The sequence below is a fragment of the Lepisosteus platostomus genome, chromosome 3 (assembly GCF_059453375.1).
Source record: "Lepisosteus platostomus isolate fLepPlt1 chromosome 3, fLepPlt1.hap1, whole genome shotgun sequence".
In the NCBI taxonomy this organism is placed as follows: domain Eukaryota; kingdom Metazoa; phylum Chordata; class Actinopteri; order Semionotiformes; family Lepisosteidae; genus Lepisosteus; species Lepisosteus platostomus.
The window spans coordinates 74,118,514-74,141,358 of NC_142613.1; the positions used below are offsets into that span (position 1 = coordinate 74,118,514).

At 38.8% G+C, this 22,845-nt stretch overlaps 1 protein-coding gene and 1 long non-coding RNA gene across 2 annotated transcripts in view; both read right to left on the reverse strand.

Annotated features, from left to right (window-relative positions):
- Positions 1-22,845, reverse strand: part of LOC148675449 (uncharacterized) — a 304,725-nt gene that overhangs the window by 45,630 nt on the left and 236,250 nt on the right. The gene's annotated exons all lie outside the window — the stretch shown is intronic.
- The window catches only part of nt5dc1 (5'-nucleotidase domain containing 1), a 103,922-nt gene that overhangs the window by 9,288 nt on the left and 71,789 nt on the right, over positions 1-22,845 (reverse strand). The window contains exons 7-9 of the mRNA XM_088626797.1: positions 22,101-22,275; positions 19,479-19,576; positions 13,237-13,358 (exon numbers count right to left, since the gene is read on the reverse strand). Coding sequence (XP_088482923.1) covers positions 13,237-13,358; positions 19,479-19,576; positions 22,101-22,275 — 395 coding nt within the window. The remainder of the gene's footprint in view (positions 1-13,236; positions 13,359-19,478; positions 19,577-22,100; positions 22,276-22,845) is intronic.

Sequence of the window (22,845 nt, forward strand, 5' to 3'; positions counted from 1 at the left end):
GTCGGCCACAGGATTTGAACTGGCAACCTTCAGGCCACAGGCACAGATCCTTAGCCACAGTGCCACCGCTCCGCCCCTAGTGTTTTAGTGTTTTAAATCATTCTGTTATTTATTTGTGTAGCAAACACACTATCCAAACAATACTATTTACATTAACTACAGGTACAAAAGGAAACAACAGATATGATTTACAAGTAAGAGCGAAAACAATAAAGGATAGTACAATAATTATTGTATAGAAACTTGTATAGAACCAAAAGGAGAAATACATTTAGTAGCAAAAACCTTTACAATGGCGAGCATATACGGATAGTATAGCTTCAAAGCAGTCATGAAGGCACCTGGTAGTTGTTTCTAGTGAATAAGTGCAAAAAATCAATTATGCAATGACACACATTCAGTGCAATACAATGTAAGAGTTAGTAAAGCATGTTGTTGAGAGCTGAGTGTACACAGGCGCTGTCTAAATACTGTAGATGTGTCTTGAGGAGGTGCTGAAAGGTGGTCAGGCACTGAGGAATTCTGTTCTGAGCAGGGAGGGTGTAGCATGAATGGGCTCTGGTTGTGGTCTGGAGAGAGGGGTGTGTGTGGGGGGTTACAGTCTGAGCAGGAAGGGCAAGAGGAAGCAGAGGGAGCCATAAGAGACTAAAGATGGGCAGGAGCCGAGTGGCTGAGGTAGTGAGTGGAGGGGCTGGGGTACTGGTGTAATATAAGAAAACTGAAGAGGAGGAACACATTGTGCGGTGCAGAGTTATAGAAGGATACCAGTGACAGGGAGTCTGGCCAAGTGCAAGTGTATATCCAGGATATGCAATATATATGCAATATCCTGGATCTAAGACGCATGGGCTAGAGTACAGGCTATTTTTTAGCATGAATACACGCTCATTAACCCATTATATAGCATTGCAATGGTATAGTAAATTTACCTATTTCTTTGTGCTCAAAAATCATTGTCTTTTGTTTCACTGTAAGCTGAATGGCTACAATAGTTTTAAACACTGCCTATATTTTTGGCTATTATGGGCATTCTAACTACTCCTTTACATTTTGAAAATTATTGTTTATTATCATTTGTAAGTGCGGGGTGCTGACCATCACTTTGTATGAACTGTTCTTCCAACTATAATTTCTCTAACCACTTAGGCATCTGAGTTTAGAAGATTATTGTTCTAAACTAAAACAAAATATGCAACATTTCAACATTTTCAAATGCCACATGTAATAATCTATTGTTCTGGTTTGGACACCCACAATAAATATGATCACATAAAACGAGGTCTGCTATCCAGTTTACATGAATTACACTGTTCATCTGTGTCATATTGCCAGGGCAATTCCCTAAAGGAAAAACACAATCACATAAGAAAGGTTACATATGTGAGGAGGCCATTTGGCCCACTTGTTGTTAGAAGCCGACTGATCCAAGATCTCATTTCCTAAAATGAAGCCACAGCACTGACTTTAAAATCATGGTTGGGTAGCTCCTTCCAGACACCCATAAAACTGTGCATAAAAGTGCTTCTTGTTCTCAGGAGGCAGTTTAACATTCAGTTTGATGACTTTTGACACCTTGCAAACTAAATTGTCTCTTATATTGTGTTATACCAGAGAACAAAAACAAAAAAAGTACAAATAAAAAGCCAGATTTGCTTTTAGATGTCAGACCACAATGGAAAATAAACCCTGGTCCAGATAAGCACAGACTGAGTAGAATGATAAGAAACCTGTTCCTTTCAGATTCATGAGTTTTTCAACTCAGTAGATTAAAAATTAAAAAAGAAATATGTCGATTATTAATGTTTACAATTAAATGAACTCTGCGTCATTTTATTCTTAACAAAAAACACATTTAAAAAAGCAATGTAAAAAGCATTTTAAAAACTGGATGCCATCCACTTAAAAATGACGAAAACGCAAGCTAACAAGTTATCTGCATTGCCGCAAAATGTTTTATCCTTGCAGGAACAAAACCTAGTATTGATCAAATCACAATAACTAATTCTTTCAACCGCGCACCCGGCCTTTAATTAAAAAGCAAAAGTTACTGCAACAGTCCTGCAAACTGAGCTTTTTTGTGCTGGAGAGGTACATTTGAACTTTCCCACGTGGAATTCAGGGGGTGGGGGACGGCACGTTGCTGTAAAGCAGTATGAACGCTCAGAGGAAGCCATGTGTTTCTGCCAGTAGGCAGGTCTGGAATTCCACCCCTTGGCCTTTAAAAGCTGCTTCTCGGTAACAAACCTTTCCAAGTGTGTGATGAAGTGCAGAGGCCTTCTGGCATTGCTATTACTTTTAAGTATAAAAATGAAATAGCAACCGATGGAATTATTTAACAATTTCCTGCTTCCAGAGAATTGTTCGGCTCATTTCCATAAAGGAGGAAAGCAACGGTTTCAACACTTCTCGATGTCTCTAGTTCTTAAGTTTCATAACCTCTTACCAGAACCAGAATTAAGACTGATTGATTGGTCTAGTGCGGCCATCAGTGAGCTCTGAGTTCTTAGGTGAGGCAAGGGAAAACAGTGCATGATTTATGCAATCTTAAGACATGAATATCTAAAGAACAAGATATTCTTTAGATAGTAATTAAAACAAGATAGTAATTAAAATAATTAAAACAAGAAAAATGCATAAAAAGATATTAAGACTCAGAATGGGAGACAGTGCTAAATTACAGTGACAGTACACACCTGCCGAAGGCTACACAGCCAAATCATTGTGTCTCTTTTAACTTTTACCTAGTTCCTTTGCAGCCTACGCATGCTGATGAAGCTCCCTATTTGGACAGTGCTAAATGGCAACATGGGGTGTATGATAAGATACTCAGGATAATGCAACACTTCCAGATTTTATTGACTGAAGGAGAGGATTCCTCATTGGAATATTTGTGTGAATGTCGGCTCACACCCCCTGTCTCCATGCAGTCTGATAAACCCACTGGGGGGGTCTGTACGCGGTATGGCTGGCTGTCAGTACCCTCTGCTTCCAGTTCTCAGGCAACTGCCTAGTTTGTCTCTGTGGGATTTAAGTTCCGAGTGGACCCGTGCTCAGCGCTCCATCATTGGGTTTTCCCCCGAGAGTCCCGTTTGCGCTGCTCTTGCTTCGCTTTCGTGCCTTGTCTAGCTTGCTGTGTACCAACCCCTCACTTTATCTCCCAACCAAGTTCCCGGATCCTCTCCTGGATTGTTTGCTCCACGACTGCCCTGCTACGAACTTCGCCCATCTTACTCTTTGTTTCGGAAAACTCCTAAGGATTGTGGTGCGTGATCCCACTCTCCAGCTTCCCATAAATCCCCATCACTGCCTCGGCTCATTGCGCACCAGCTGGCACCTTCCTTAGATACAGTGCTCGTACTGAGCCCTGATTCACTACACTCATAACATTTTTATTAGGCAAGGGAGAGAAGGCCTTTACACCCATACCTCATCCTGATGCTGAAAATAGTTTCTTATTTGATTCATTGCAATTTCTTAAAGAGTGAGTGAGGAACTGGAGGAACTAGTGGTGTTCTAGTTCCTCCAGTGTCACAGACTCACTCAATCATTGATTTTTTAAGCCACTAGTGAGAGACACAGCCTGCCATTTAACAAAAGTAAAATACTCTTTATTTTCGTTTCTACACATTGAATTATGCCATTCCGATGTATTATTGGAGTATTGTTGAGAGAAGCATGCCGCCACTGCTGGGGGAACAGGCAATTGTGTTGCTGCTCATAAGACAGAGACAAAACAACTGTAGGCATTACTGTAGACTACGAACAAGAATCTGCAGCTGAGGAAACATGCCTCTTCATGCAACGTTATGGGAAATTCCAAACTTTTACACTAGTCTAACTGTAAAAATGAAATAAGCCTGACTGCATGACTACCCAATGAGACCTAAATTCCTTTTTTAATAGAGGGAATACTGGCTGAATTTAACAGCAGATTCAAATCATCAGTCTTGTGCGAACGCATAAGCTTATTTTGCGTCTAAATGGTCTTTGAGCCACACACCCGCAACACAAATTGACACAGGCAGCTCCCCTGAACAGCTGCTCCTTTACACTCGGTCATCCTCGCACAGCCGTGTTCTAGTCATGACCTTTGAAATGGGTGCACTTTTGCTCGGCCCCTGCCTGGATTCAATCACTGCCGAGAATACACTTACAGCAAATACAGCATCACTCCCTAGCCTCCACTCCAACCAAATACTGACATAGCGTCCTGTTAAAGCATTTTTTCTATACCTCTAAGGGTTTCCTGGTTTTGCACATGCTACAGGTAGAATCTGCAAGGAGACCACCATAGATGTTTTTTCTCCTAAGTACATTTTAAGTTACGTAACTCCTTAAATTAGTCTTGCAGAATCACCAATCTACCCTTGCCACTATCACTATCTGCAGAGGAATCCTACTTCGTTGGGCCCCTGAGCAAGGCCCTTAACCCCAGCTACTCCAGGGGCGCCGTATAAATGGCTGACCCAGCGCTCTGACCCCAAGCTTCTCTCTCCCTGTCTGTGTGTCTCATGGAGAGCAAGCTGGGGTATGCGAAAAACACAATTTCCTAATGCAAGATATTGTATATGGCCAATAAAGCGATCTTATCTTATCATTTGTTCCAACATGGAGCATAACATCCTGGCTGTGGCTAGAAGCTTGATCAGGGAAGACTGTATCCTTGGCATCAGGCAGGCGACAGATTATAAATCTCTCTATGACTCAAACACACTCTAATAATTGACACCCCCACTATCACTATCTCCTGTTTACCGAGAGCTCCCGGATGCTCTGGGGCCTGTCAGTCCTCCTGTTTTCCCACACTGTAAGTACCCAGTCTCCCGTAAGGCCTGGAAGTGTTCGAAGAGATTGGATCTGGGAATGCTGACCCTCTACAGTGTGGACGCCCATCCATGAAGCTGAAGCCTACGGTCACCCAGATACCTCTCCCCCTCTAAAGCCTCCTGCCCTGTGCTTGTGGTATGTACATAACGTCCCAATCCCTACAGACCATGCCAGCACGTTCCTGCTGAATTTACAAACCTTGAAAACCTGCTAAATTAGTTTTATAGGAGAGGTCAGCAAGCTGGGCCTGAAGCCCATGAACTTTGGACAGAAAGTCAAAACCTGCAGATTGCTATCTACAGTAGAACTCAATCATTCTACCAACAATGCCCACACACTGCTGTGTCCTTTCACCTTTTTAATAAATACCCTTCGTAATGGAGTCCAACCATCCAAAACAAGAGTAATAGAGTTTTATTATATCTTAATTTATTTTTACATTAAATGTTTAACTGATGAGATTGGAAAAAAATATATAAAAATAGCATACAGTATATGATGAATGCAGAAACAAAACCTGTACTTAAAGAACTGTAGAGTATACCTGGAAAATACAGTCCTTATTAGGAGCTTGATTATGAAGGGATATCACACTTCCTGGTGCTAGAAGAGAAACTTCTAACAATCATTAGTTTACCACTAATGCAGAAAATGAGACACTTATTTCCACCAGAGAGCCTTACATTGAATTCATCCGAAGAGGCTATTGAGTAATAGCAAGCAGGAAAGATATTCCAAACTAAAAAGACATTATACAGTATGACTGCAGCATAGATTTGAACTACCATACAGGGGGACACATGTGCTTTTCTTAAAAGGCAGTTCTCTAGTCTTCATGTTGGTTTAGGCCTACTGACTCCAAATGCCAATACCAAAAGGAAGAGCAAAGGTTTAGTCCAACTGCATATTCATAGCTCTTTTATATGCACAGCCAATTCAACAGGAAACATCTGACCAATAAAAACATACCTGCAGCCAATTTTCCCAATACTTCTACTCACCTGAAATGACCTGTGAAAAGTGCTGTAATTCTAAGACGGCACAACATATAAACACAGAAATATTCTAAAGTAAAAGTTTTTTCAGAAATTCTAAAATAAAAGGTTTTTACTTCATATTCATTTTTCCATCTCAAATCCAAATTGCTTGAGTATACAACAAAAATAGCAATTTTGACTTCACTGTCCAGATACCTATCTACTGTATATATACTATTATATATAATAGCACATTATTTATATATACATTATACACATACTGTAATATACATTTTACATTATATAAATTATACATATAGAGTATTTACTATTTTAATTCCGAAATGACTTGACACATTTGATCAAAGCAAGCTTAAATAACAGAATCTAAACCTCACAATAAAATACAGTAAGTCAAAAGTGAACAATTAGTTAAAATAAAATAATAATCATAAAACATAAAAACATAAATTGACTAAAAACAACAAAGGAAAAATTGGAAGAAAGTATTTAATACACAGATGGTGATTGTATTATAGCTTCATGTAAAAAAAAAAACTTTATAACTTAGGCAGTCAAACCCAAAGCCTTGAATAAATCGAGGAATGCTGCACTGATCTTGACTGCTTCTCTCTTCCACCACAATCGCTTCTCACTGCCTTTATGTCTGGATATACTGTAGACACAGCAGGAAGCCGCCCCCCAGAGGAACAAGTCAGAGAAAGCACATTCTCCCCAGCCCCCTTCAAGCCAACTCTGGTCTGATCCCTGGCTCACTGCTGGAGTGTACTCTACTCTGAGCACTCCATGATGTCCAAGACATGTGGTCTTATTTGTGTGCTTCTTTCACAATTACTGCTGATGCACCCCTTGTCCAAACATACTGAGTACATGAAGAAAACAGAAGACAGTCTGTTCCGAGAACAGAGAAAGTCTGAACAGAGAAATTTGTTCCCCACTGTCTGTGGCCCCTTAAAAGATTGGTAAGAGAGAAGAAAAGTAGCAATATAAAAAGTCTAGATATACACTCTATACTCTAAAATATATTTAATTTAACAAACTTACTGTTACAGTAACAAACACATTAATCAGGACGTAACATATTCTAACATATGAATCCAGTTACAGTTCCCCAACCATTCACGTTCTATGTGAAAAGAGACATACCCTTTGCTTGGAATTATACTGTAGATGGAGACTGTCATATCTAATTGGAATTTTTAACTTGAAAAGCTTTAATTTTTAACTTAAAGCTTCCTTTTCTAAAAGCGATGGACTTTTTTGCCTGCCTGCTTTCTCAACAAACCACAACATTTACACTATATGTTTGCATTGACTAACACAGAGGACAGCTTTTTTTAAACCAGTGCAATAGTGGTTACACAAATTCATTTCACATTTTTTCCCCACTTCGGATTATTCGCACTTTCGGATATTAAAACAGAGAACATGGCATGAGCCAATAATGACAACATGTGACAAGCATCCAGCAAAGTTTGTTTTTTACATTCATACCTAACATCATCTTAAAAGAATGACCTAAATGCCTCAATCAGTACTGATACTTGCTTGTTGTGCAGCTCGATCGACGAATCTGCAGGGCTGTCAGAAATGATAAGACAAATGACTGGAAGCCACAGGCGTTGTGTGGAGTGAAGACATCCAGGGTATCACTCTTGTCCCTCAAAAGCATAACCCATAGGACTTGATGGGCAACTGGGTTGCGGTATTGAGGTATTTGACTTTTGTAATCGGTGCTAACTTTTTTACAAGATACTGTAAAGCTCAAAGCTAAGTTTCAAATGACAAAGGCTGGGCATGTTGGGATGAGTCTGTTCCTTGCTCTTCTCTTAGGGGAAAAAGCATTTAAAAGGCAAACCGTGTTAAATTACTGGCGACTGCAAATCTAGGAAAGAACATCCCTGAGGACAATATAGATTTTAATAGCACTGCTGTTGAGATGGTGATGGCTGTGGGAAATGACACAGCACACTTTGTTGGGTACAGTCAAATACACAGTAACACAGACCACAGGCCTTAACATTATGAGAATAAATGGATGGGAGACCTCCTGGGAAAAACTAAGGTTGCTGCTGGAAGAGGTGTTAGTGGGGCCAGCAGGGGGCGCTCACCCTGCGGTCCATGTGGGTCTTAATGCCCCAGTATGGTGATGGGGACACTGTACTGTAAACAGGCGCCGTCCTCCGGATGAGACGTAAAACTGAGGTCCTGACTCTCTGTGATCATTAAAAAATCCCAGGGTGTTTCTCAAAAAGAGTAGGGGTGTAACCCCGGCATCCTGGCCAAATTTCCCATTGGCCCTTACCAATCATGGCCTCCTAATAATCCCCCTCTATGAATTGGCTTCATTACTCTGCTCTCCTCCCCACTGAGAGCTGGTGTGTGGTGAGCGTTCTGGCGCACTATGGCTGCCATCGCATCATCCAGGTGGGGCTGCACATTAGTGGTGGTGGAGGGGAGTCCCCATTACCTGTAAAGCGCTTTGAGTGGAGTGTCCAGAAAAGCGCTATATAAGTGTAAGCAATTATTATTATTATTATTATTAATTAATAAAGCGATGGACAGTGAGTTATCCTGATCCAGATGGGACAAAGCCCCGCGTTTGTAACCTTATGTTTTTATGAAACAGAGAAGTTGGAATATTCTGTTGTAGTACCAAGAAATAATATGCCCTGCTTCTCAAAATTATATAAATATGCAGTTCCTGACGTAAAAAGACTGTTAAAAGACTGTTTAAATATTGTGTGATGGGTTGTGGTACAGTTAATCTTTTAAAAGTCTTATCTCTGTTTATACAAGACGATGCTGATCATTTTGAGGATTTAAACATGAAGTTCACTTTTTACCATAATAAACAAGGATAACGGTCTAAACAAAAACTATCCTACAAAGCCCAGGAGCGGACATATGGAAAAATATTTACATCTTGACTTTGTTGCCACCAAGAGATAAGTAAGGCGTGTGCATGACAAATCATTTTCTGGCCACAACACGATAAATCATGTGAAAAAAGCAGTTGACTTATGGCTACAACAGAAATATCTGAAGCTTATGCCCTGAGACACAAACCACAAAGGAACATGATTAATTCCATCTGGACACAGCCTCTTCAAACTTCGTAAAAATCCATGACAAAGCTCACACATTTTTAACTTGGGAAGAAAATACATTTTCTGGCGCTGTTTTTTTTCTGTATTCACAATAAATGCAATTACGTTTTGGAATAAAACTCTGACAGTATGAATGGTTCCATTTACTGAGACTGTATATACAGCCACACCTTTCCATTTGATCCTCCAGCACAAGACAGTCCAATCCTTGTCCTAAAGGGACAGCCTGTCTGTAGGTTTGCAGAAGGTCCTAGAGTAGTAAAGCAGTGGCACCCAAAGAGCTCAGAAAAGCTGTCCAATTCAGACAGTAATGAGTTGATTCACAAGCCGTCACCTGGACTGAAAACGTGTTGGCACACTGACACTTCGAGATCAGATTGAAGACTCCTGGTCGTAGCATGGTGGTTCCCAATTTTGGTCATGGCAGAGCTCTGAAACTCCAGTGCAAACTGACTTCACTTCATTGATTCATAGATCTGCCTGTTTGCCTGTTTAGAGTTTTATTTAACTGGTTTCTTTGGTCAGTCCTGCATTAAACATCCCCTACTTCAACAGTTACTTTCTTCCAACAACTTCACCATACAGGACTTTACACAGCCTTCTCTCAATTTGCTTGCTGTTACATTTAATTCTTCCAACGAGATCTAAGCGATTATATTTCGGGCCATGCAGCTTTTTCTGAAACTTAGTAATTGGCACAGGGCTCCAATGTCCCATTTGGTTAAGAGTTAAAATAAAATTGACAAATAGAAACTATAATCGATCGGCCTGTGATTAAGAATGTGACAGAAGAGGCAGTGTTCCTCCAGGACGAGGCTGAGAACAACCCCTCTTCATTTATGACAGAGTTTAGACAACAGTACTGGAATTTTGAGTTGGTTTTGTTTACAACTGTGGTTTGCCACAGGCAGTTCATTTTTTTTTTAGTGCTGGAATGGTATTAAAAAACAAACGCAAATGCTTAACTCCCTCTGGAGTTCCTAACTAGGATCTAGGATTTCTGTAGGTTTTGTGTAAATAGACAGAGGGTTAATCCCTTTGCTAACCTAAAGCAACATTTAAACAGTTTTACTTGATCTGTATGAGGTCTTTTTTTTCTTATACCTTTAGACTACAGATACCTTTACAATTGTTGGTTCTCTTTTTTTCTATTTATGGCTTCTAAACTATTGGTCTCAAAACACCAGACCAGTCTCAAATAAAAGACCAAACTCAGATACAGTGCAAAAGGAGACAGCTGTACTTAATTTGTCTGATGTAAACTACAAATTCCAATCCCAATAACCCTATAGATCTGGGACTACAAATTATTATCATGATAAAGTTTCCAACACCTTTGATTTATAGTACAACCCTTCTACTGTCTTGCCTCATTTTCTATCACAGTCCTTAAAATTATGTCCCAAAAGGAAAAGAGATCAGCTTTACAGCTGTGTAGTTCCACTCTAATGCAGAGAATAAGACTAGATAATTATCTTTAGATATCCAAATCCTGGTCAAGCACAAAAATAAGTAGTCTTCAGGGGTGTTTGTTTATATGGGCATTGCAGGGGTAATATTTACATTTCATAACTGAATAGCCAATAGTAGCTTCTGTATCTATACTTATCTATTGGCAACATAAGCAACACGAATGAGATAATTGTGTCAAGGTTATGGTATTCTGATCCATTGAGCACAAAGCGATGATGTCACAGCCAAGATAATACTTAGGAGTAAGCTGTACAGTAAGCTCATGTTTTATTTATGAGTAACACTTAACAAATGATTGACAACCACCTTCCGAAAGAAAGATAGTTGTTGCCTGTTGTCGTTAAAAAACCCCAACTAAAACATGCCTAACTTATTTCATTCACATTCAAATGTAAAAGTACTAAAAACTAAGAGAACTAAAAACATTACAGCTGAAAGCCAACTCAAGAGAGTTCACTGAAGCTTGTTCAAGTGCAGGCCAGCTCTGCTTTTCATGTAGCATTTTTAGACATGTCAGCAAACACTGACCGCATTCACTGGCTAAGAAAATATGTGGATAGCAAATTTCCCTAGGTGCCCTTTAAGTGACGTCTTTATTTACAGGCCCTTAAGCTGCTGTGTGGATTCTGTGCTTCATCACACAGTCCAACAGCCAGCCAACAGCCTAAAGTCTGAGTCTACGTCTGCCAGATACAGAAAAGTTAAAGTGCTCTTTACCTTTGCCATCTCTGCACCCCTTCAGTATTTCTCTTCTCTTATGCCAAGGATAAAAGGTGTGCAGAAATTCAGAGCAGCATACATACAATACAGAACATACTATGCTACATATTAGAGAATACCCCTAATCATAGGTCACTCCATATTCAGCAACGATTACAGCTACAATATTTAGCGGTTTCAGTTCCTCTAGATGAACGTGTCTATGGAGATATGGGACCACTTTGCCAACAGTAGTTAGTGCAGCTCATTGTGAGATGTGGACAGTGGATGAGCAGTTTTTTTTTGTTAACTTAGCTGTGCTTCCAAGCAGGTGCTTTCTGTCTGGTAGTCACTGCACTGGAAACCCTTGAGGGTGTCGGAACTGAAACACCAACCTGGACTGCACAGCACACTGCTGAAACTGTATTTGAGCCTAAATGATAAAGTTGGATTTTTACAAGGAACTATCATTTAACTGTACTATCATATAACATTGCTAACTGTGTATGAAAAAAAAACATTAATCAGGGTGGTGTAGTAGCATGGAGGCTAGCACTGTTAACTTCTGAGCTCTTGGGCTCTAGGCTGAACCATGGACTTGGCACTAGAGCCCATGAAAAAAAGCCTTCGCAGATGTGCATATACTGTAGTTCACAAAGGTGTAATTCATCACAGTGTTGCGAGTGTGAATGTCCCCTGAGCCACACGAACCACGAGTAGGACTCTTCCATAATTAGTACAGCATAGAGAGCAAATACTACTGTTGTAGAATGTCTTAGTCTTTATGTTTTTAAATACTTCACACCTGTAACTAGTTACCCTTTCTAAGTTGTATTTGTCTGATGCTTTTCATGAAACAGGGCCCTTTAGTGTAAATGTGGAGTTAGGTCTCTCAATCCTTTTCTTTGTTTGCAAAAGAACAAGTGAATGTTAATCTCAAAAGTAGAGAGAAGAAAGACAACATTTCGATGGTTGAGCCTTCAGTCTTCTGGGTTTTACATGCCTGCCAGCTGAAGAAGGCAGAAGTGCTCAACTGTAGTGTTCTTTCTTTTGACTTTTCAGTTCAGGTCAGTTTATTGTCATACGCACAACGAAAAGCTTATTTGCAGGTATGCTCCGATACAGAGACATTAAGGAAACACCAAAAAGCTAAACACAGAACAGTGGCAGCAGCAACAAGTTAAATAACACACAGCTAAGAACAAAACCATCAGTGGGAGCTGAAGTTAATTTCAGCGTGGAATTTAAATTTAAAAAGGAATTAACCTTTAAATTCCTTTGCAAGCCAGTGTAGGCCGGTGCAGATCCCCCTTTGAATTGGAATCTCTGTTTATTCAACACATGTCATTTAATATCCAGGGTATGTACAGTATCACTTCCATATTTTGGATTGCATTACAATATCTGAGTATTGAAAGTGCCTGCTTTTAACAAAAAGGAAAGATTTTCTTTCATGTATTTTTGTTGTTTTGTTATACAGCTATGGCAAGGTATGAAATGGTTGACTGTTGCCCAGTATCTATTTTACTCCTGATTGAGGGGCAACACCGAACCCTAAATCTGCTCCAGGCTGGAGTCAGCTTGAGAGAGAGTTCCAGGAGAACCCTTGAGCACAGGGAGGAAGGCGGGACTACAACATGGATGGAGACGCCAGTCTATCGCAGGTCTTAAACGGCACATTTAGGGTCACCTGTTAATCAAGCCAGTGCGACTTTGGAGAAGGAAACTGGCAGAAGAAGTGAAAACACAGGCGAACGCAGGGGACCATTCAAACTCCACATAGAAAGTGCTACAGTGTAGAATCGAACCAGGATGGACAGTGGGGCTGCAGGGCTACCCTCCACTCTACTGTGTCACCCAACAAGATTTAATATACACAGACAAACTTCACCTCAAACACACTGATGAGTCAATTAAAAGGTCAGCTAAATTTGGCATTACTTCGTGGAGATATACGAAGTGCTTTTTGCCAACTAATGAAATTAAAGAAACTCTCCAGCCAATGAAAAATGCACCACATCAAAAGGCACACTTCTAAAAAGCAGTGAGGAACAAATGTTTGGCTTTTCACTATGAGCCACAGATTTGGGGGATAACTGGCAGATGAAAAATAGTCTTTCGTTCTGTACCTTTGGCTCCGATTTTCCTGTCATTGTCTTCAGCAGTTCATGGAGATGAGGCCAGTTCCCTTGCGAGTACCAGCCGGGCTTGTCCAGCGCTGGAAGGCCCTCACTGTCCTCCTCGTCATCCACTGCCACCAGAGAACAAACAAGGCGACATTTAACAGGAGGTAAAACTAAGACAAATGGAGGGGTTGCATTTGTAAAACAATTAATCTAAAAAATATCACGTACTCCAGTGAAAACCAACAAATCTCTTTAAATCACTTAAATAACTTATAAAGTTAAAAAACGACTGAAACCGCAATCTGTGTATGTACTCATTTGTTCCTAAAGTAGTCTTCAAAGCAGTATTTAAAATGACTATTATATATTTGACAAAAAATAGCTGCAGTTAGTCTGTATTTATTAATAGCAATTACTATGGAACATTCATTAATCTTATTTGACTATTAGATAACATTGACAGTGTTAAATGCCAGCTGGATTCCTCATGATGTGTAAGATTTTCATAAAGTGGGAAATGAGAGATGGGACTCAACTTTTATGGGATCATAAAATGGTGAAATTTGTTTTACATTATTTACAGGATAAAATACTCAAAAGGCCCAAAGCATATCATCAAAAGAACTTGAGGTTCACAAAAATAAAAGTGTGTAAATTTCAATTAAAGGGGAAGGCTAATTAAAAAAAAAGTCCCAAAAGTTAGTGAGAGCATTTGACTTCAAATTCCCAAATTAAAATGAAATAAAGCTGAACCCCTTTCCACCCTCACAAATAACCCCAACCAAGTGCAGACCAAGATGAGTTTAGAGCTCAATGGCATATTCACACCAGTCCCATTCTGATGAGAGATGTGTTCAGTCATAATCCCAAAGATGAGAGCTTTTCAGCATTGGTTTCTCAGCCAAACAGACCCAGATGTCTTAAACTGGGGTACTTTACATTCATAGCAGGATAATTATTGTGATCAGTGGGTAAAATTAACCTGTCTCACAATGGTCTAAGCTCAGGTGAACAATGGTGAATTCTGTTTTACAATGACAGGAAGAGTCGACATCAAATAACCAAAAAACTACATCGCTATGAATGCTTGTCATCTTTGTGGTAACTCTTCCGACACCTCCTGCTTAATACCCCAAAAGCCAAAGGGTTTGAGAGGCACAGCTTTCATGGTCTGTATAAACAGTAAACTGAAAATTGAGATGAAGTGAGATTTTGCTCTTCTGCTAGTTCTGACAGAACACTACTGATTCAACAATATGTAAATACAAATGTATTGTAACAATTTGGTAAATTCAGAAAAGGTGGCAGATTTTGTCTGAACTACATTGCCCAGAAAGCAGTGGGGGAATGACCTTTTGCCCTTAGTCACCTGACTGGTGGAAGACAGTTGGTCATGTGACAATTTAAATATCAAGATGCAAAGGCATCTGAGGTCAGTTTGCATCTGACATCTGGCTAGGTGATTCTCTGTTAAGTACAGCACCAAACGGGAAAAAAATGAAGCAACCAACCAAGTGTGGCACCATGGGACATTGAAAGTTTTGAGTAAATGGTTTACTCTGGTGCTGGCAAATGGCTTTCCTGGGAGGTCTCCCATCCAGCTAATGGTCAGGATCACACCTGCTGAGCTTCAGTGGGGTGCCAGTTGTGAGTTTCAGGGTAATTCACTCTTAAAACTGTTCATTTTTGTGTATTAAAGTAAAGAGTAAAAATATTTACTTAAAAAAAGTGCATCCATCTTATGTAATTCAACAAAATGGGACATCACTGAAATGGGGTGAACACTTTTGTTAGGCATGGTGTAGGGTTAGCCTGTTGCATACTGCAGTATGGGCACTCCTGTGCACAAGCCCACGTGGTGTCACAATATATGTAAAATATTACAAATAATCAGCTAATGTTTAAAAATGAAAAACATAATTCTGTATTGCTGGCCTTTTAGTCCAATACTTCATACACCAAGGTGATAAATCTATTTATTTTTCTTTATAAGCAAGAAAAAGGTTATGAATTGTACTGTCATTCATACAGTATTCCTATATATTTGATGTCTGCCCCGTAGTAAGTCACTATATCCATGTTCTGTAAGTAATACTATTTTTTTCCTTGAAATTGTAATATATATGGGAGTAAAAAAAAAGCAATAACCTGAACAAAGTCAATTTCAGTTGTACATAGAAGCAATGGACCCTTCACTTCAGTGTCTGACATCTTTCCCTCAGTACAGGCTCGATGAAGTTCATTTTGGGGTTATGTATATAATACATATTTTAGCAGAAAAAGAAAAAAAAACATATGGCAGCAGTTGTTGTGATGTAGAAACTGGAATGGGAAGTATGCAGTTACTCAGAGTGCATGGCCCAGCTGTTTACAGAAAGGAGTCATGGTATGATACCACTGGAATGTATGAAGGGTTACAGTCGAGAGGAGAGCATTCAGCCCCTGAAGTTGTTTTTTTTATCACTAAATGATCCCAAAATCTTTTTCAGTCCATCCCTCAGGACCCCGAGTGTCAGTCTGGCAACTCTCCCTCTAACCTCTACTCATTTTTTAATCACATTAGAGTGAAAGGGACAGAATGCTTTAAAAAAAAAAACAAAGAAATTAAAATTAACACTGAATCCTGTACATTCATTTTCACTTTGATTCATCACATTTTTTCCAGACTTTCTACGACTATAGATGTCAACATGCAGGTGATGGCAGAGAGATGAATTTCTTTTTTTTTCCACTGCCAGGGAGGTTTGTCTTGTACCTGCATGCACCAAAACTTATTGGATTTCATCTGGTTACTATTTTCAGACTTTATTTTGCTACACATGTGCAGTACCTGAGAATTTGTTCTCGTCCTTACCCTGCTTGATTCCTAGCAATTGGTTTGTCTGGATTATTTTTTCAACTTCTATCTCTCACAATATCGCAGTACAGCACTTATTATTCTACTACAACAGCTCTTTGACTCATAACTTAAAGATCTGTATTGCAGTAATTCTTTCAGGATCTCCTGGGATATTTATTTCGGAGATACCCCCCTTTGGAAACTGTGATTGTTCTGCTTCAGCTGTCTATATCTGTTTTTCACTGCTGAGACCACATTCCCTTAGTCTTACACCCCTGCTATCCCTTCTACCCTAGTCACTGCTGAGTCATCTCAAATTTCACATACCGTAAATAGTATTGCATTTTATTTTTAAGAACTTAAGTAACCCTTTTTTTGTCATCATGTTTTATACTGCAATATCTCCAAGACACTATCACATCACATTCAGATATTCAACCTCTCTGGTACACTGCTGGTATACCTCACTGACTTAACAGGACCTTTAAAATAGATGAGATGGGCCCAGGAAACATGCAGCTGTAATATACAGAAAATCTGTGCTTTTTTTTTTTTTACAGTGCAGGAAAAGTACACCAGAAAATTACAAAACAAAAGCCTAGCTCTTCCTTGAGCCTTCAAACTTATTTTAAAAATCCCTGTCTAAGAATAAGCAGGCTGCTAATCATTTTACTGGCTGCAAAACAGTCTTCACTAAAAACTCTTCCAGGAACAACTCTTCAAGCCTCTCTTGGAGACTTTTCAGGAAACAAAAGTACTCAGAGGTTCCCGGTTGCTTCCTTCCCTCTGCTGAACGCTGCACAAAGATGACCTGCCTCTGTCCCTCGGTGGCGAATCAAGCCAAAACTGAAACATCCCTTCCTGATTTTTAAACTAATCACCTGACCAATCATCTCCTCAGAACTGAGAGGGTAACAGATCATTTATTACAGCATTCTGGGGAATGTCAGTCAGATACGGATCTACTGCACATCTCATCGTAATCTATTCTTATACAAATGATAAAAAAATCAACTAGAATCAACTGAGTCAGCAAATAAGCCAACCCTAATTGATATCTTACTCATACATATATCAGTCAACTGAAGATGTGCGCATTGTTGTTTCACAGCTTGTGCTTGAAAGTGAACCATCTCATTTGATTGAAGCTAAAATGCAGCTTTGAGAATAGTTATAAACTGGCTTTTCTACATGATCTTGATTTTAGAGGGATGCAGACATTATTTCATCTCACCAGTTAAGACGCCTGGACACGTTTGAAAGATTGCTGTAAAAGTGCTGCCAGCAAGCACTAATTATGGGTTTAAGAGTCAAAAGTTGCGACAGCTCTCGGTTTAGTCCCGAGCTGTTAATTTTGATTTAGTACAATCATTTAGCTTGGTGAACCTCTAGGGCCTCTAAGAATCCCAATACTTGACTTTACATCAGACAAATCAAAAATAAATGTACCATTAAGAGTTACAAATTAAGCTATTACAACCCTCAATTCCCAAAGACATCTTAGGGATTTGTAATGTAGTGCTAGAGAAAAAAACAACTAAATTCATTCAATGTACATTTCATTATTGCTAACTGTGTGATAGGTACTTACTAAACAATAAGATTTGGTTGTCTTTGCTCAATACAACCAGTTCCTCAACTGAAAGTACTAGCCGTGCTTTGTAAAACTGTCAGCAATCAATATGCTGGTGAAGATAGTACTGAAGCATTTTTTCTAAAGATTTCTGCTCATCATCTAATATCTGCTCCACTGCTCCACCTATTCAGTCTCTTTTCAAACAGATGCCATCAAAACAGGCAAAGTCCTCTGTTCTTCTATGTCTTGTCAGAGGGGGGGGGCAATACGGCAGATCCTAACTGCTCAACAGAGGTCTGAGTGTACAGCTTTGTCGCTGGCGCAAGCTTTGTCCATGGCGAAAAGTAGAAACTACACTAGGAAGGGGCCAGCTGTACTCCAGTCCTAGTGCAGTGTATAGTAACTGTGAGTGTGTATAATCAGTATAATAAAGTGGTTAAATTGACTTAAATAAATGCATGTCTTTGTAAATTCCCTTAGAACGTACATTCAATATAAATTGTTTCATATATTCAGACATTTTTTTTAGGTTTAGGTGACCTGGAAACACAAGTGAGGAAAAAATGATATGATATAAATACACCTGCAGATGTTAACTTGGTGAAAAATATGGCAATGCTTTGTGACATGATTTAGATAACATAAATGGAACACACTGAATACACTAAACCTTCACATACTGTACAAAAGAATAGTTTGAAAGGTCACAAATGTAGCTAACTTTAGGGTAAACTATGTTACACAGTAACTCCACTTGTACTACTTTTTGAAGTACTGGAGCTATAGAAGAGACTTCTTTACATTGTATTATTTTCTTATTAAGAAGAATGTTTGTAATGCAATTGTACAGACAATGTAATAAAAAAACAGCCTATTGTAAACAACAAGAATTCGACAATTGGACTGCTTTTTAGATCACCTTAAACCTTTGCAAAATGAAGAATTTACAGCAAGTCGAATCTTGTATTAATTTGGTAAGCTTAAAGTTGTCTGTGACTGTAGTGGAAAACCTGGTCAACACGTTTGTCTTCTCTAGAATTGATTACTGCAATGCTCTGCTCGCTGGAGTATCTCAATGCACTCTGAACAAACTTCAGTGTCCAGAAGTCAGCAGCTAGAATCCTGACCAGGTCATGTCAAGTAATCAAATTACTCCTGTCCTGGATTACTTGCACTGACTTCCTATTACGTTTAGTGTCGACTTCAAAATCCTCATGTTCACCTACTGTATAAGGCTCTACATGGCTTAGCACCTCAGAACCTACCTGGCCTACTACCTTCACTACCTTAACCGGTCTGACTCTAGTCTCCTGTTTAGCCCCCCGGCATGTCTACATACTATCAGTGACAGGGCCTGCTACACCTCAAACTAGGCTGTAGTTTTCAAGGGAGATCTTATGACTTGATTGTAATATGAGTGATCTTAATAGTGTGGATCTGTTGGCAGTATTCATCTTTAGACTAAACTACAGCTGATTCGGCTGCATCAAACGCACCAATACATTTCCTTTGACTCTACCTAAATGTTCCTCTTACTATTATGACAAGTTGTTAAACTATTCAATTCTAGATGAAATATGAATTAAACATTCCTGTAATTGCAGTACAACAGTACACAGACAATACAGTAATGTCCGCACTACTGTATATGAAGTCATATAACAACAGTATGATCTAAATTAAGTAAAGAAGTCTTTCTGATAAAAATCCCTTGGTTCAGAAAATGGAGTTTAGCCTAACAAGCACTGATAGGATATAACAGAACCCACATTAAATCAGGTCTTATGGAAATGCATGTAAAATGAGTAGGTTTAAACTTGCAAGACTCACCAAGAGTTCGGAAAGGCCTTTGTTGTGGGATAAGGGAGAAGAATCCGGGCTTCAAAGCATTTGTGATGATAACATCAAAAAGTTCCTCAAAATCTTTCCTGAAACCAAGACATGAGGTACAATCCCATTTAGAAATACTGTACTTCAAATCATACTGAAGGATTAATGTAATCTGAATATATTTGTCAGATGTATCAAAACGTTTTACAGGATGTACAAACATTGACAACAAGTACTCTTTTGTGTTTCTTGTCCCTTGATTTTCTATGTCAACGGATCAGATGACGTTCTCCCTGACAGACATTAGCACATATTCATCACAAAGGTCTTTTGTTACATTTTAAAAACACAAAAAGTACCCACAAATCCAAGTCATTACCAATTAATTAGCCTCAGACTAGTTAAGTACAAACAAAAATGTTCAGATAGGAGGAAGGCATTTAGCCCATCTTGCTAGCATGTGTGCTTGATGTGTGCTTAAGGAAACAAGAATTCCATCAAGCCATCCCGTAAAGCACCCTATCCTATCATTTTTCTCAGGCTGTATCTAACATCACTTAAGGTTAATAAAATTGCATGGTATGAAGTGAATAGGCAACTGTAAATACTCTGCCCGCTGGTAAGGTAGTGCTAAATAGAAGGGTCTAACAAAATACACAATGTGGCACAGACCTAATTTAAGAATAAAATCCTGTGTTTCCTGATCCAGTTTTGCTGAATCTCTTAAGATTAAACTAGTCAAAGAGCAGGTATCATGATGGAGGATTACAACGACATGACCAATGAAATGAGGCAAACATTGTCATAATAGTCATAATCGGAGCACTTGCTGCTGCAGAAAGACCTTGGCAGAAGATGGCTCAGTTACCCGTTCATATTCAGAAATGTTTCTGCAGATATTGAAAAGAGGAGAAGAAAAAACGACAGTAGCAACTTTTTGACCAAAAACATTTGGCAGAATACTGAAAATGAACACTTTGTTTAATAAGCTGCAATTGCCATTTTTTTTCTGAATATTATTTTCCTGAAAATTATGATGAATAATAATATAATCATTCTTTGGAATACAGCTAACTTTTATTGCTTTAATAGTGCCTCCCCGACAAATTTAAAATCAGTGTTTACAGGGGGAAAAAAATTGTTCTTCCAGTTGCTCTTTACTGACACCGTGGAAGGACTATAAAGAATATGTTTACTGGTCAAAGGAAAAATAATTAACAGGCCCGCTGTCTGACATGCACTTTAATGTAAACAGAGCCTCACTGGCTTCAGTGCAGAGCAGACTCTTACACTGACCCCTGATTTATCTCCAACAAAGTCTGGTTCCTCAAGTTCCAGTTTCGTGTGTACTAAAACTAAATCCTCTCCAGAAAAGGCACACCACATTTCTTGCCAACTGCTGCATAAATAATTGATTTTGAGAGTGTCCTACAAACAGTTCGACAGTGGATAGAGAAATAAACACAGGCAAGACTGACTTGCCGTTTGACAGGAAATGTTTGTGGAAAAAACCACACTGCTGAACTCCCATGGGAAACTTGGCATCTATTTTTTTTCCGATTATAAATGTAACTTTCCATAACTCCCAATAGTTTGTCATCCTTTGATGTTTTTTCTGAATGCCTTTCTGTTTGTGTAGCTTGTTTTCTAAACAAGAATATAGATCATCTTCAGTTCTTATCCACATTTCAAATCATTTTATTCCTCCTAGAGGTCAAGGGTATCTCTAAATTTACTGCACAGCTAAGAGACTCCAAGTTGGATCAGTCTATAACAATAATTAAGACAGCTGCCAGCTACATTTTTTATTTTGTATCCTTTCACTAACACACAAATTGAATGTTTTGATGTCCGCACTGTTGTGCAGAAGACATTGACATTTTGCATTGCTCTGCCGTTCCCACTCAATGTTTTCTTTCTTTATATAAATCCAATTCTATGGCGACCTATTGAAATTGTAGCCATTGTAAACTAACCGTTAATCCTGACAGTTTATTATTGTACAGAATTTGTTTTTTTTAGTTCAGGTTATTGTCATATGCACAAGTGCAATGAAATGGTTATTTGCATATTTGCTCCAATACAATAACATTAAAAGAATCACCAAAACAGTTTTTTTTAATTGTGTGCATAATATATAGAGAAGAACCAAAAGATGTTAGAGATGGGAAATAGGGAAATAGGAGGCAATGAGTCATTTGACTGGCAAATGTGATGGATTATTACTATATACTATTATATAATACTATTATTATTATTATTATTACAACAATCATAATATTAGACCTACTGTAGTACTATTACTACAATAGCAGACAGAGTCATATTGGATGCGCAGAGTTTACCTTGAGCTGCTTCGATCAAGACTTTAAAGATTATGATCAATGTTAACTGAAGACTTCAATTAACAAGCATGTTTCTTCTTACCCTTCCTAAGCTATAATGTTAACTTTACAACTGTCAACAGTGTTATAGTACTAGACAAAAGTAGTAAGAGCAGTAGCCTTATTAGCAATTAATTGATTCTCTTAACATTCATGTAGTGTAGCTCCTGACTGCATCTAAGACTTTGGCACAGCACTGTGAGCTAGGGTAGTTGCACCTTTGGCATTTTACACTCACCCCAGAATGTAGTCACAGACGAGCCTGCAGTAGTCACTGTGAGAGCTGGTGATCAACAAGAGAACCTTTCCAGCATTTTTCATGCTCCTAAGCCAGGCTTTCACAGAATCGGAGCAGGGCTGCAAATATTTGCCAGGGTCATTTTTCACACTCGGGAAGTATGTGCCAGCATTTTCTGAACAGGAAAAAATAAAGATGAAGGGGTTATTCAACTTTGCAATCTACGGTATGTCAGACCACAAAAACACCACAGAAAGTAGCAAAAGAGCAAAACACACCTAAAGCCAACAGCTTTGAGCAAATACAGATAAAAAATAAAGATGCACAAATCTTTACTCTGTCTAAATTTAATGTAATGTTTTTTTCACAGGGACTGTTGCTAACAAGTAAGATATACATGTAAATACATCTTTAATCACATTTGTTCATCAAGACAAATCCTCTTTTAGAAGAAAACTTTAAGAATATCACAATCTGAATATTACTAGCTATTTAACACCAGAAATAGCAGGTTAGGTTAATGCACTGAGGAGAGAATCCAAAAGGCAGCAAACTCAACTTCTTTTGAGTTGTCATATTTTTATGTACTTTAATTTCAATACCTACATTTTCTATTGAATTTGGAATTGACAGCTATTTTCTTTTAATATCGCCGATCTTATAACATCTGATATACTCAGCTTTTCAGCTCAGGTCAAAGCGATGAACTGTTTAACAGCTGGGAGAGATAGAGAACTCTGCATGC